Below are 15,609 nucleotides of genomic sequence, written 5' to 3'. Positions count from 1 at the left end.
CAGTTATGATAGTTTATTATAATCCTTAGAAACTTGAGTGTATTCAATGAGGATTTAAATAAGTTTATAACATTTCAAATGTATTCAATTTTAGAATTGATTTTAAAGATTTTTAAAAGGATAAGGAATTCGACGGAATTTGAGAGATTTCATAGTGTAATTTAAGCAATCACAAATCTCATCTCACCCCCTAAGGTGAGAGAATTGAATTAAAATTTTACATGGAATCTCTACAAATTAATTAAACTCCTTAAAAATTTATGGATTCATAAATTTATAGAAGTCTCTCAAAATCCTAATTGAATATACCCCCAAACTCTTGCGTGGTGAAAGCATGGACGTTAGTGATTCTTTTTTATGGAATGGACACTCGTGATAGAAACAACTTGTTGATTTTTGAGGTTTGTCTCGTTGATTTTTGAGGTTTGTCGTTGGTTTTGTGGCAGCCAGCCGCATACTCTCTTTTTAGTACAACGATATATTTTATATTAAGAGAGGGGGAGTATGGTTAAGCCACACAATAGGCAATCAAATTTGGTATCGAATTTGCCATCTACAAGATTCGAACCTAAGACCTCTCACTTATAAATGAAGAAGAATACCACCAGATCATAATAGTAAGAGGGAACTCGATCCTTTTAAAACCTGTCAAATTATCAAGTTAATTGCTATTGTGACAAGACGCTTTTGCCCTTTGCGTATTGCTATAGCTATCCCTTGATTTGAACCTTTGCACCTGATCTCTCAACTGAAGACATTGCTTAGTGCTTTGCACTATTAATATCAAATTTTGTTACTTAGTGGGGAAGGCAAATGCTACAAATATAGAGAGGTCCATTTCCTCTCCTAAAAAGTCACCACCAGGCGTGTCTGCTTGATTGAGAGGAGGATTCTGTGGAAGTTTCTCCACCAATCAAGGGCTCACATTTCAAGTTCTTTTATTTATTAAAAAAAATTTCATTGTACTGGTAACGCGACCGTACATCAAATGTTAAAATACAAGTGGAAAAATGTTTTTTTCTCTTTTTTTCCTCTCAAAGTGTCTATTCACTTGTATTATGACACTTATTGTACTTAATTGTATTCCGAACACATAAAAGTTTCCATTTATTCATTTGTTCAATAATTGGAAAGAGCTGGTTCAAGAAGAAAGCAACAGGTGATAAATGACAAGTCATTTTGTAAGAACTGCAGACTGGTCCATATTAGGGTTCAGAATGCCAAATTCATTCATTCATTTAGAGGTGGGCGTGGGTGGTTTGGGTTGGTTTTGAGCCAAAATTGAAACCAAATCAATTTAGTTGGTTGAGCCAAAATGACAAACTGAAACCGATCAAGTTGGAGCTAAAATTGATCAGGTCGGTTAACCGACAGTGACGGATTGGTTTGGTTCGGTTCTCGGTTTGTGTGAACACAAAATTACATAACAATTTTATCTGCCAAAAGCTATAGAACGTAGCACCAATATGAGTGTTTGTTAAAAGGAAAGCACAAAGGGACTCTTAAACTAATAAAGTTTTGTTTTCGTGTAGTGAAAACCGGGTAACTCGTAAATAACTAACAATTTATATTACTGCACGTATTAATTATGATTAAAAAAAATAAAATTAAATATATGTGATTTGGTTCGGTTAACCGCATTCTAAGAATTTTGGAAACCGATTGCCATACCTATTCAGGTCGGTTAGGTTCGGTTTAACCACTTAAAATTAAAAAACAAAAAAATAAACCAAACCAAGCCGTCGGTGCGGTTCAAATGATTTAGTCGGTATTTTATTTTTATTTTTTTAATGCCCAACCCTACATTCATTCATTCAGAATACCAACTTCATCCATTTATTCATTCAATTATATTAAAAAATCACCAGTTGAGTAAAATTGAAATATCCAAAAAACAGCTCAAAGAAAATTGAACTAATTATTTGAAAAGTTGCACCGAGATTACTCCCACATATTTACTAAGGTTTAGTTGTATTTCTCTTCATTTATATCTAAATGTTTTAGATTTTATTTTCGTCAAAAACGATTTTGAACTACATTATTACTAATTAATTGTAGGACTTAATCAATTCTCCAGCTTTTGTTATAAATAAATATCGTTTCATAAAAAAATAATAATATAAGTTCCGGGTAAAACAGAAACATAGAATTTTCCGTTTTTCTCTGAAAAAACAAATCAGTCTAGAAAGAAAACAATCAGTGAAGAAGAGATCAAGTCTTTTCGTTTCTCATTCTCTCTCTCTCTCTCTCTCTCTCTCTCTCCCCGCTCCATTCAGCCAACACGTCATCGCCGCCATCAAATCCCCCGGAATCAAAATCCCATTCCCTTTCCGCGTCTAACTTCCACTTGAAGATACCAAAGAAAAACAATTCCCCTTTCTCTCTCTTCCCACCTCCGCCACTTCGCGACATTTCTCTCTCCTCCCCGTCTCCGACTCTTTCTGCCCGCGAATCGATCGGCCTGGAAAGGAAGGGAAGGAGAAAAGGCGCGGACCATGTCGTTCTCTGACACCGACTCCTCGTCGTCCTACGGCGGCGACTACAAGAATTTCAAGCAAATCACCCGCGACCGTGAGTTCCCTCCCTCTCTCCTCACTCGCTTTCGTTTCAATTCCACTTCAATTTCTCTGATTATTGGTTTAATTAATACTTGCATCTTAATCAAGCTCTAAGCTGATGAATCGTAGTCTAATTGGTCAGAAACTTATTGGTTACTGAACAATTTTAGTGATTAAGTAATTGAAGTAGAAGCTACAACTTCAATGATTTTTTGAAGTTAGTAATAATCTGTGAGGTTCCATTATAAAATCATCAATTGACAATACGAAGATTAACCCAACTTACCTATAAGCCTATGCAAGGGTCCCACCTTGTAGGATTTATTCTTAACACGCCCCTTACATGAGGTGAATTTTCAAGCCTAACAAATGGACAACACACGGGGTGACATGGAGCATGTGTGGCCGTTGAGCTTCACACGTGGATAACCTGCTCTAATAGCATGATGAAAGTTGAGCTTCCACCATAAAACCAAATGGCAATATGGGGAGTAACCCAACTTACTTATAAGCCCATACAAGATCCCTCCTCCCTTCAATGTAGGATTGATTCTCAACATCTGTGACTACAATTAGTAATCGCAAACACTCAGATGGACGAACTGTACGGTGAGAATGAGGTAGCTACGTTATTGGGATTTTGATAGGCAGGGAAAAACCAATATAATGTGTGCAATGTGGGAGGAGCACTGATCCTCTCCGGTGCAATGTGCAGCAGCTAGGCTGGTTTTTGTATTGGTGGAGATATGGCAGTTCAAAATGTTTATTTTTTGGGCGGGGTCGACCGGCTTGTTCTAGATATGGACCAAGATCACTCTGTTACTGTTGTTTATAATTGATGGTGATTTGTTGTTGCATTGCCATTTTGTGACCGATTTTTCGAAATTTTGTGTTTAGGATTGTTAATTGAAATGCTTCGGTCTTGCAAAACGGGGGACTCAACAGCAACCTGGAAGGTAAATGCAACTGGTATTATGATGTCACTTGTGGTACAAATTTGATATACGTAATTTTTTGTGATTATAAGTTTATGTTCGGATAATAAGAAGTGCTTACATATGTTCCAGGGATTATGGGATCTAGGAATGGGCTACATCTATTATGAAAGTATTCATTTTGTAACACTCGTAGTCGTAGACATAATAATGAACTTGGAAAGTTTTTGAACCTCAACAGGAAACACGTGTTGTATGTGCTTATTAAGTGTCTAGTACTTGTTGGGATTTTTCTCGTCTATAATTGATAAAATACACTATTTTTATCATTATGTACTGTGGAATAGAGCTTGTAAGTGAATGATTTGATCAAGTACTGAATGTACTCTCTAATAGTTGGGAAATATAACAGGTGTGTCTCTAGGGTAAAGGAATATTATCTCTCTTTTTATTTGGAGAACCCATTGTCTCTCTTATAAACTCATGATAATTTTCAATGTGATGATATTCTTCCTTGTTTACTTGCAATTTTTATTTGATTGCTATCCCTGTAGGTACTTATCGTGGACAAACTTACTCTTAACATAATTTCTCACGCGTGCAAAATGTCCGACACGACAGATGAAGGTGTTTCAGGTAAGAATCAAAAGGACTCTCCCTGAGAAATTATACTTTTTATTTTTGGGCATTGTCTTGGTATCTGCTTTCTGGCCAATCTATTTTGTTGCCAGCTGCATAAGAGGATGCTGCATCGTCATGGTATTCGATACTTGTTAGTAGTTATTTGTCAGTCACATTTACCTTACCATATAACAAGGTGCTGCATTTCTTTGGCTATATATCAAAAGGCATTGCACCTCCCAATCTGGTAGCATTTACTAAATGTCTGGTACAATATTCCACACTATAAAATTGTCGGTGCTACTGTAGAAGCCCTAATTGGAAGCTGCTGACTGGTCATTGCATGGTATTTGATTATTTTTTATTTGACAAGTTACTAAGTTATATCTGTTGTGTAGTGTCGAGGACATGGAATTGATGCAATTTTGTTCTTGGTGTGTGGTGTGTGGTCAATGAACATGCATTTAAACCTTACATATCATGTGTTTATAGAATTGTGGATAATATGTTGTTGCCATTTTAAGCTGATAACTGGTTGCCCTGTTTTTTGTCTCCCGCTTATTTTCTGAAGCCAGTCATTTAACATGTTGTATTGGTAGATGGGCTTTGTTTTTCATTTGTTACTACAATTCATATTTTCTTGCAGTGGTTGAAGACATAGTTAAGCGAAGGCAGCCAATGCCCTCCAGGGATGCTATATACTTCATGCAGCCTACCAAAGAGAAGTAATACTTTTTAAATTTTTGTTGGAGAGAGAGCGAGAGAGAACTATCGGTTGAATGTTTTTATTTTTGTAGCATATTAGCAGTATGGTTTCTTAATGAATCTTGTTAGAATATGAAACTATTTCCAGAGAACATCCAAACACTTAGCTTTTGGGAACATTGGTAACTAACAAATGTACCATGACATTAGAGTGAGATCCTACAACTCTACCAATTTATATATGTTTTGGGCTCTTGAAGGCTGGAGAGAGGCCCACACATGAAGGGATGTTAGAATGTAGAACAATTATTGTAACATATTTTACAACTTAAGGGTTCGGGAATAGTGACCCGAACAAAACTTGACAAGTCACAAGTTTGAGACTTAAAGTTTGATTGAATTGTTAACTATATTATTAACTTTAGGGTTATCCAGCTATCTTCTGTTCTTACTCCATCTGTTGCCCCATTTGTGGGTGGAATATTTACCTAAAATTTTCCTTGTTTCCTTCTTATCTCACTGAAATCAAGCATTTCTCACGAGTAAAATGTGAAATAATTTTTTTTTCTGTTTAATATAATGGCGAAGTGATTGTTCGAATAATTACCTATTCCCTGTTGGTTTTTAAATGTCAGCCATATAGATGGCAGCCTCTCTAACTTTCTCTCTCTGGCGTTGATTTGCAGTGTTGTCATGTTCTTGTCAGACATGTCGGGAAGGTCACCATTGTACAGGAAGTATGTGCAGAAATATCACTTGCCTTGTTCTAGTTCTTTTTTTATTTTTTATTTTTGAACAAACGATATTATCTACACTAAGGGGGAGGGGGTGGGCTTAGCCTCACAATGGGCTAGCAATAATGTGATTCAAATTCGCCTTTGGCAAGAATCGAACCTAAGACCTCTCACTTACAAGTGAAGATGAATACCACTAGACTGAAGTACTAAGCGGCGCCTTGTTGTAGTTGATTGTGTGATTTTTATCATATTTAGGTTTGAAGGTTCTAATGGTTCTTTTTTTTTGTCTTTACAGGGCGTTTGTTTTCTTTAGTTCACCTATTTCAAGAGAATTAGTTAGTCACATCAAGAAGGATGGAACTGTGTTAACTCGGATAGCTAAATTGATTGAGGTTATAGCTCTTTTTCAAACATATCCTAGATTGATAAGTTTGCAGAACTTTATGTATCAGTCAGTTGTCTTCTTTGTTGTTGGTTAAAAGTAAGTAGATGCTGATTTGGCAAATTTGCAGATGAATTTGGAATATTGTGCAATAGACAGTCAGGTATGTGGTGCTATTGCAGTCAAAGTTTTGGTTTATTTGTAGTCATCATTTTATATTATGTCCTTTTCAAAAGAATTTTTATTTTATTTTATATTTAAATTCGGGGTTCATGTGATATTAAGCTTCAACCTTCGTAAACATTTACAGCAATTTGTTGGAAAAAAAAAATGTTCATGGCTTTTCTCTTTTGTAATTTCTTAGCACAGGCTTTTGTTACCAACAACGAGAGGGCTTTAGAAGAACTTTATGGGGATGATGAGGATTCACGCAAAGGTGTTGCATGTTTGAATGTGATGGCTGCTCGTGTTGCCACAGTTTTTGCTTCGTTAAGGGTACATGTTATAATGATGTTAAATTTTGATTGAAGTTTTAGTACAGGTTTTCTGAAACATCTATTTGTTTTTTATTTTCTAGGAATTTCCTTTTGTGCGTTATCGAGCTGCAAAGTCACTTGATGCCACCACAATGACCACTTTTCGTGATTTAATTCCTACAAAGCTTGCGGCTGGGATCTGGGATTGTCTCATGAAATATAAAACTACAATTAAGAACTTCCCTGAGACAGAAACATGCGAGTTGCTTATCCTTGACAGATCTGTAGATCAGGTTTTTAGGTGCATGTGTTGGTTATGTGTAGTGGTATTGGCTTTATTATTATAATGAATATTCTCATCTGAATTTTCAGATTGCACCTATCATACACGAATGGACATATGACGCCATGTGTCATGACTTGCTAAATATGGATGGAAATAAGTACGCGCATGAGGTAAGTTGAAATGTCCATTTACATAGATGTGCTTTCAAATTCTGTTTTTTTTGTCTCTTTTGGATGCTTTATAAAGGCAATACTTATAGGTTCCAAGCAAAACTGGTGGTCCACCTGAGGAAAAAGTGGTTCTTTTAGAAGATCATGATCCTGTCTGGCTTGAGCTTCGCCACACACATATAGCAGATGTATGTCCTGTGTCTATTTGTATTTTTCAGGGTTACACAGGCATAAATTAATTAATTTTTGTTTTCCATCACAATGACCTTTGTCAGGCTAGCGAACGACTGCATGATAAAATGACCAACTTCGTATCAAGGAATAAGGCTGCACAGATCCACGGTTCAAGGTTCGTGTGTATTTTTTTGTTAACTATTCTTTTTGTATTTTTAATAAATTCTAATTATGTACTTGTTTTCTAACTTTCTTTTGAGTAATGAATAACTGTTTAACCCTGTTGTTTTGCCGGAATTTAGATCATGAATGGAATTTGTTTTGCTTTTCCATTAATACACAAACTTTGACTAGTTTGAAAGGAAACATAAGGAATTTATGCACCTGTTCAATGGGCTGATAGAAATACGGGAGTAGGGCTAACTGTGTAACTTCTCTTCCGATTCAATCATTCTATCATTCTGGTCAAACAAACAGAGCCTAGCTGTGTAGTGGCTCGCAAAATTTGCCTGTTCTTTTGTTCATAATGGATTTCTTAACTGGGTAGGAGTGCTTCTGGTTAAAAATAGTTTGTTTTTTCTTCTGGAATAGTCAAGTACTAAGTTCTCATGAAACAAGGACCAGCTCAAGAAATTTGATGTCCATACATCCTTGTTTTGTGCAAATCATTGTTACGTGATGAAGATATGTGTGCCTCATATCATATGTATTTCATTGCTGCAAGGAATTTCTCCTTGTAGGGTCTGCCAACCTGCCTTTTTTTGTAACAGACTCGTGGTTAATACAGCTAAACTCTGGTGCTGAGCGTTTTGATTTTTTAAGTAGAAAGCTCATAATATGCGTAAACTATATGTAGTGAAGCCCATATATGTTATAATTCTGAACTTCCCTCTGGATCTTGTTCTTTGATGTATCCGGCAGTAGACTAAACTTAGCAAATAGAGAATAACTTGAAACACACAAGATTTATACTGGTTCGGCAGAACTTTTGCCTACTTCCAATTGTGATTTCTAGGTAAAGAAACCACGGCTTCTTTGATTAATAATGGAGTATACAGTACTTTTGCAACCCTAGAACTAACCCCTCTTTTCTCTCGGCTGTCTGTTTTATCCACTGCTTTTCATCCTTGCCGCACCCTATTTATAAGTATAGGGTGTGGTTTACATGCCTATTTTCTGATTAGCTTTCATATTCTATATGGGATAGGAAAGTACACTTTATTTCCTATTCCAATTAGGCATCTAGAATTCCTAATCTAAATTCTAACTTAATTCTTTCCTAGTCCTTATAGAATAAGAATCTGTGCACCTCAGCTTTCCTAATACAATCCTAAAAAAAATAGGACTTTAACCTTGACGAGCCAATTCCTAACAATATATGCGTCATATAAAGTTACTATTGTAAGATTGAATGAGCTGCATGCGGTGGGGTTATTGTATGAGGATAATAAAAATGTTATTTGGGCCTTGCTCAAAAATCTTGGATTACTTACATCCTCTAAAATTATTCATAATGTTACTTTCTGTATCCAAGAAAAAGCATATGAGACTTGCTCTTTTAGGAAACATTTATTATTTTCATGCCTCTGTTTTTTTTCTATAGATATTAACTTAATCAACATCATTTTTTTGTTAAATTTTCGAAGCTTATGCAAGTCTATTTGGTATGCCAGTTTGTGTTGTGTTCTATTTCTCACCTAAATGTTCATGTGTTATATAGAGATGCTCGTGAACTATCTACGAGGGATTTGCAAAAGATGGTTCAAGCGTTGCCACAATATAGTGAACAAATCGACAAGCTCTCCCTTCACGTAGAGGTTAGTTCATTTGAAGTATCTGTTTGATGCGCAAAATTCCAACAAGTCAAAATTCAGAATTTAGGTTAAAGGAATTTATGAAGACAAATCATAAACAGTGTGACCATTGCTGTAGTTCATTTGTAATTCAATTAGTTACGAAAATTCTTAAACAGAAAAAACCTGTTAAATCAATGACTTTTATACATGGAGACATATTCATGTGGCCACCCTTTTGCCTCTTGAATAAATGTTGTCCAAATCTCATATTTATTTTCCTCTTTTTGCTCTTTTTCCACCTTAATGTTTACACTGTCCCATTGTAAAAGATTTGTCTTTGGATGAGGCTTCATTTTTAAGCAAACCAAGAGAAGCAATAAAGTAACTCAATTTCTTGTTTCACAGCAAATACAATTAAAAATTTAATGGATGGAGTAAGATTCACACCAGAAGTGATAGCATATTGAATAAAAAAAGGTCGTACCCAGTGCACAAGGCTCCCGCTTTACGCAGGGTCTGGTAGAGGTGAATGTCGGCTAGACTTACCCTCATTTATGGAGAGGCTGCTCCCAAGTCTCGAACCCGAGACCTACCGCTCATGGGCGAAGGCACTTGCCATCACACCAAGTGATAGCATATTGAATAACTGAAAGAAAATTTGAGCTGTTGGCTTTGGACATTGAAATCATTGAGTGTAGGCAAATATTATTTTATTTCTCCAGATTGCAGGAAAAGTTAACAGAATTATCCGGGAGCTTGGGCTTCGAGAAGTTGGGCAGCTGGAGCAGGATCTTGTTTTTGGAGATGCGGGCATGAAAGATGTGATCAATTTTTTTATGACAAAAGAGGTACGAAACTATATAAGTATATATGAGTGTGCAAGAAAAATTGTCATTATGTTCTGTAAACTATACATACCATTTTTATGCAGGATACAACTGGTGAAAATAAGTTGCGATTGTTGATGATTCTTGCAGCCATTTATCCTGAGAAATTTGAAGGCGAGAAGGGTCTCAATTTGATGAAGGTTAGTACCACCTGAGGTGTATCAGTGTGTCTAATCTCATTCAAGTGTTTACTGTGGTGCTTTTTGTGTTTTCAGTTAGCAAAATTATCACCCAATGATATGAATGCTGTGAATAATATGAGACTGCTTGGGGGAGCACCAGATACCCAAAAAAGCACAGGGGCTTTTTCTCTGAAGTTTGACATTCATAAGGTGAATGTTTACAGAATCTTTGAGAGTTCTTTCAGTCGTTCAATCAATATCTAACAAGGGGCTATTCAATTTTCAGAAGAAACGTGGAGCTAGGAAAGAACGTCCAAGTGAAGGAGAAACATGGCAGCTTGCACGCTTTTATCCAATAATAGAGGTACCCCTCCCTTTTTGGTTATTTTGTAGCCTACTTAGTCTATATGGGTGAATGGTCTGGGTATTGATAAATGTCGTGATTAGAACAGCTATATAGAGCTATGTTGGTATATGGTAACTCTTCCAATTTGCCTGTCAAATATCTTGATTCCTGATTATGGGACAGCCAAAATAAAATGTAACTGAGTTGCCTCTCAGTTAAATTGATGGCCATGTTCTTCAAGCTTTTTGATTTCTATCACAAAAACTATTAGTACTGGTAGTAACGGTATATATTTAATTGCTAAACGTAATGAGAAGGCATCTAATTATTGAATTATTCTGTTTCAAAATTATTGAATTATTCCAAGTAGAAGCTGTTATCTTCTTGAGGGTGTAGCTTCTAGCAAATTGGAGTGTGTCTGTAATATGGGCTGCTGCATTCCATCTCTTTTCTTTGTAATGTTCTCTTGGTATTTTAGTGGGGCATTCACGTGACATTTTCTGGTGAAACTTGCATGGAGATATGTTGTATGTAAATACTCATCCCATTGAATATGCACAGCATGCTACCTAGCGACTGCTATAGAAAGAGCAATTAAGGGCTCTGTCTTATAATCTTCATAACATATCATGAAACTTAGTTTCAATGATTGTACGAGTAATCAGGTACCAATCATCTCTTTGTTCAGGAACTTGTAGAAAACCTTAGTAAAGGTGAACTGTCAAAGGAAGATTATCCATGTTTGAATGACCCAAGTCCAACTTTTCACGGGAGGTCACATGTCACGGCAATAAATCATCCTCCAGTTGCTCATTCAATGAGATCAAGACGGACACCAACATGGGCCCGACCTCGAAATTCTGATGATGGGTATTCAAGGTATCTTGTCACTCTACTTCATGGTCAAGAGTTCCTCATAATTAAAGCGTCCCTTATAATTAGAGCTACCTTTTGGACTGTTGCATTATGGAAATCTTCCTTAAGTAGCAACTCTGAGTGCCGCTTGAATGATTTATTTTAACTATTCTCTCCTTCTGCACCCATAGTGAACCAGTATTACGGCATGCATCGAGTGATTTCAAAAAGATGGGCCAGCGCATATTTGTAGTTATAGTAGGTGGGGCTACTAGGTCGGAGGTATGAACATGTTCCACTTGTCCCTAAATGAAGTTGCGATTCTCGCCATTTCTAGCTTAGTGAGCTTATAAGTTGTTTCATTTCAGCTTAGGGTTTGCCACAAGCTCACAGCTAAACTGAAGAGGGAAGTTGTTCTAGGCTCCTCATGTCTCGAGGATCCTGCTCCTTTTATTGCGGTAATCCATTTTAGTTTTAATCTGTAACACGCTTGAATCTGAGATGAACTCTCCTTCTTTCTCCCCTAACAAACCTTGTTTTTTTTTCTTTCGAAAATGTTGCAGAAACTAAAGAGGATGACGGCACATGAGCTCTCTTTGGACGATCTGCAGATATGAATGTAGAATCCACAGGAAAGGCTGGGAATGACATTCAGACCGTTACCAGTTCAAGCTGTATTCATAGATACTTGCTGGTTGTATCCATATTCTTTTCATTTGACCCTTTCTCAACATTCAATGTGAAAAACGCTACCATTTGATACCGGTAGGGGCGCTCTAGATATTCTAGAAGGAGCTATTTCGGGTTTCTGCCGCCGGCTCCATGTTGGTTCTGTGAATATGTATGATAATTTACATGCTGAGTTGAATCCAAGTTACATGCACTACTTCTAGGACAGATGAATTGAAACCAGACAATAGTAAACTGTCTAATTCATTAAAGCACAACATAAACAAAACAAAACAAGCGAAAAACATCAAATAATGTAACACCAGTGCGCTCGTATATCAATCAATCTACCACGGCCAAACGTTTGATACTCTTTGCCAGAGATGGCTACTGGCTTGTTCCAGGACATGGTTTGGGCCGATTTCTCCTTCTTTGTCCAACAACTTAGCCAAACTGTCGGAGAAGCAACTCAATATTGACACCCCTGGCCGTGTTAGAGGCATCACCGGCTTTGCCAGATTGTAATCTGACAGTTCAAAACACACTATAAGCGGCAGAGTTTATATCACAAATGGTCCCTGACATTGACCCAAACCATCAAAGATAGTTCCTAAAATTGAAAATCGATCAATATTGTCCCTGAAAATAGGTATCACAAATCAATGTGGTCCTTCCATTACAATTCTGTCAAAATTTTTGTTATGTGCTGATGTGACACATAAATAGGGCCCATAAGATGTAAGAGTTTTTATCACAAATGGTCCCTGAAGTTAACCCACATGTTCAACATGGTCCCTAAAATTGAAAATCAATCAATGTAGTCCCTAGAGATAGGTGTCACAAATCAATGTGGTCATTCTGTAGAAAATCCTATTATGTGATGATGTGGGTTTAATAATTAATTAAAAAAGTTGTCAAAACACCTTTTTGCACGATGAGATTATCTCAAGACAGAGCTTGCCCTTCTCCGCATCACCAAGATCACTGGGGGAGCACTCAACAAGCTCTCCAAGATAAGGTTGTGAGGCTGTCTCACCCAAATGTTCACGGTGGAGTCACAAAAGTCGCCACCAATCCAAGCCATCACCAAAGATGGTCTCGATCCTGGTCCAATTCGACGAAGGGTGCGAAGGGTGTAAAGATGAGTGTATTGAGAATTTTGTTTTTCAAAGACAAGACGACAAGGGCTACCATAGAGGGAGGTAGAGGAGTATGGGGGATCAAAGGTGTTTGTGAGATCGAGTTTCTAGGTTGACAACTTTTTTAATTAATTATTAAATTTATTATACCTATTTCTAATTCTTTTTTTTATTTAGTTAGACTTGTGTGTCCATTTATGTGGTATTAAATATCGATGATATCGGAAATATCGGTAGTTCGAAAACACGGAAATATCGATGGAAATATTGGGATAATATCGATATCGATAAAAATTATATGGAAACCACGGGAATTGTAAGAAAAACTTGGAAATTTTTATTGAAACTTTGCAGGATGTTTATTTAGTCAATTATCTATTAATTTATCACAAAAAATTGGAAGAAAATGCATTGCATGATGGATTTAACTTATTTAAGTTGATTATATAGCGAGCTGGCAAACATTGTGAGTGTAGAAAATATGTAGTAATTAATAAAAGAAGTTTAAACACACCATAATTATTTATATATAATGAATTAGTATAATATTTTACACTTTATTCGTCCTATAAATTATTTGCATGTTTTTTTTTTCACATTACACGCCACGCCACCACACACACACACACACAGATAAATTTTTTCACATTACACTTTTACACACGCCACCACACATGCACACAGAGTTCGAGAGAACTCACACCACACACGCACACCGAGAGCTCTCAGTCAATCCCTCTCTCTTATCCTTTCAGTCTTCTTGAATCCCCCATCTCCCCCCTCCCCCCCCAACAATCTCTTCTCCGCTGCGCCCCCCCCCCACACTTCGAATCTTCAGATCCCCCCCACCCTTCGAATCTTCAGATCTCTCCCCCCCTAACCCTTCGAATCTTCAATCACCGCGGATCTCCCCCCCCAACCTTTCAACCCTTCAATCGCCGCAGCCCCTGGAAATGGAAAAACGAAGGGCGAATTGTGTTATGGTTTTTGTTTTCATTTGTATATTTTCCCTTTTTTATTGGTAAGATTTGTTCAAACCTCATCCTGCCATTGATTTTCATAACTGCTTCCCAGAGCCTCCCCAATTTCTTCCCCACAGAAGCCCTCTCCTTCCCTTCCGACGACGGAGCCTCGGAGTTCGGCGATATTATCGCGATATTTTGACGATAAATGACTGGATATGTGTAAAAATATCGCTCTCTGTAAAAAACGATATTATCGGCGATATTTCGCCGATAATATCGATATTTTGTTCATTGGTCACAACAGCACATAACAATTTTTTTTTTTTTTATAGAATTACGATGGAAATACCTCGTTGATTTGAAACATCTATTTTAGGACTACATTGATCGATTTTAATTTCAGGGATCATCTTGATAACGTGAGTCAATTTTAGGACCATTTCTGATACAAAAATGACTTATGTGACCCACTTATGTGCCACACCAACACATAACAGAATTTTTGACGTGATTGTGATGGAAGAACCACTTTGATTTGTGACACCTATTTTTAGGAACTACATTTATTGATTTTCAATTTGAGGGACCATCGCAATAGTGTGAGTCAATTTCATGGACTATTTATGATATAAACCCTATGCGCTACCGCATCCATGTACCCTCTCTCCTTATAATTGCTATGTATTGCCTCATAATCATCCTCCCAATTGCCTTGGGCCACACGATCAACATAAGTACCTTGTCTATCATTTGCTCTGACTTCAAGTTCGCATTCATCGCCTCGGGAGCACCAAATCAAACACCCCTCAAAGTCAATTACCTGTATCAACTTTTTTGTCGAACTTGACCACCCTTTCTTTCCACAGCTCCTCACTCAATTCATACACTAGAAGTCCCAGAGCAACCTACATCTCGATAGACGCCCTGCTCAGGTACCGTAGGTTGCCATCGCACACAGGCAAGCAGTTTCTCAACTTGCCTTGCCTTAAGTAGGTTTCTCCGTCATTGTCTTCCATTGAAGTTCAGCCGCTCAGCCAAAGTTCTAATGGTGCACATAACCTATGATCTCGTGGGGAAGCAAAGCATCTACGACAATCAGGTGCTTGCCAATGGCTATAACCTGTTGACGTGAGTCTTTATTGTAAATATTCTAAGAGTCTTTTATTTGGTAGGACTAGGATTTGTAATTGATTGTAATCTTTTGTAATTAGTTTACTTAGGGAATAAGGCATGTGTGCTGTACATTGTAAACCATAGAGGATTTAATAGTATTGATTCAAACATTCAGCCATATACATTTCTATTTGGCATCAAGAGCGTAGTTCCCTAAAAATGCTTTGTGATGCGGTTGTATCTCTTGCCTATCACTGTAACCTTTGCCGTTGCCGTACCATACTGTTTTGTGTGTTATTACAATGGTGAATATAGATTGGATTTTGGATTCTGGTGCAACATATTATATGACCTATGATAAAAACTTGTTCAATCTATGACACATCCTTATAAAAAGTGTGTGGCAACTGCCAATGGTATTACTGCTCTTGTTGTTGGAGCGGGAACAATATGTCTTACACCATCTCTTTTCTTACGCCATTGTTTATTAGTTCCATCATTGTCCCATTACTTATTGTCTATAACAAAAGCCACTAAACAATTGAATTGTGTTGTATTGATTTATCTTTCATTTTTCTTGCTTCATGCTATTCAGGCAAGGAGATCATTAGGTGTGACACTATGAGAGGGGTTATATTATGTGGATGACGTGGATCCCGAAAGAGGTAATTTG

At 37.0% G+C, this 15,609-nt stretch overlaps 1 protein-coding gene across 1 annotated transcript; it reads left to right on the top strand.

Moving 5' to 3' along the window:
* Nucleotides 1-2,169: 2,169 nt before the first annotated feature.
* Nucleotides 2,170-11,936, top strand: LOC126619663 (SNARE-interacting protein KEULE-like). Its single transcript, XM_050288080.1, has 21 exons — nt 2,170-2,571; nt 3,456-3,514; nt 4,048-4,129; nt 4,761-4,839; nt 5,506-5,556; nt 5,852-5,948; nt 6,069-6,101; nt 6,308-6,433; nt 6,516-6,707; nt 6,787-6,870; nt 6,960-7,058; nt 7,146-7,219; nt 8,765-8,861; nt 9,563-9,688; nt 9,772-9,867; nt 9,943-10,059; nt 10,136-10,213; nt 10,884-11,074; nt 11,242-11,332; nt 11,419-11,508; nt 11,614-11,936. The coding sequence occupies exons 1-21, from the start codon at nt 2,496-2,498 to the stop codon at nt 11,665-11,667; spliced, it is 1,992 nt and encodes a 663-aa protein (XP_050144037.1). The 5' UTR covers nt 2,170-2,495; the 3' UTR covers nt 11,668-11,936.
* Nucleotides 11,937-15,609: the final 3,673 nt, after the last annotated feature.

The sequence above is a fragment of the Malus sylvestris genome, chromosome 4 (assembly GCF_916048215.2).
Source record: "Malus sylvestris chromosome 4, drMalSylv7.2, whole genome shotgun sequence".
NCBI lineage: Eukaryota > Viridiplantae > Streptophyta > Magnoliopsida > Rosales > Rosaceae > Malus > Malus sylvestris.
The sequence above is the reverse complement of the archived record's forward strand: the minus strand, read 5'-3'. Positions and strand labels throughout refer to the sequence as shown.

What these genes read in the sequence shown, in the direction of transcription:
- LOC126619663 (XM_050288080.1), top strand. Translation starts at nt 2,496, where the DNA reads ATGTCGTTCTCTGACACCGACTCCTCGTCGTCCTACGGCGGCGACTAC. An exon ending in AGGTCACCATTGTACAGGAA is followed by an intron (nt 5,557 to 5,851) that starts GTATGTGCAGAA and finishes TTGTCTTTACAG; the next exon opens with GGCGTTTGTTTTCTTTAGTT. An exon ending in ATTTTTTTATGACAAAAGAG is followed by an intron (nt 9,689 to 9,771) that starts GTACGAAACTAT and finishes ATTTTTATGCAG; the next exon opens with GATACAACTGGTGAAAATAA.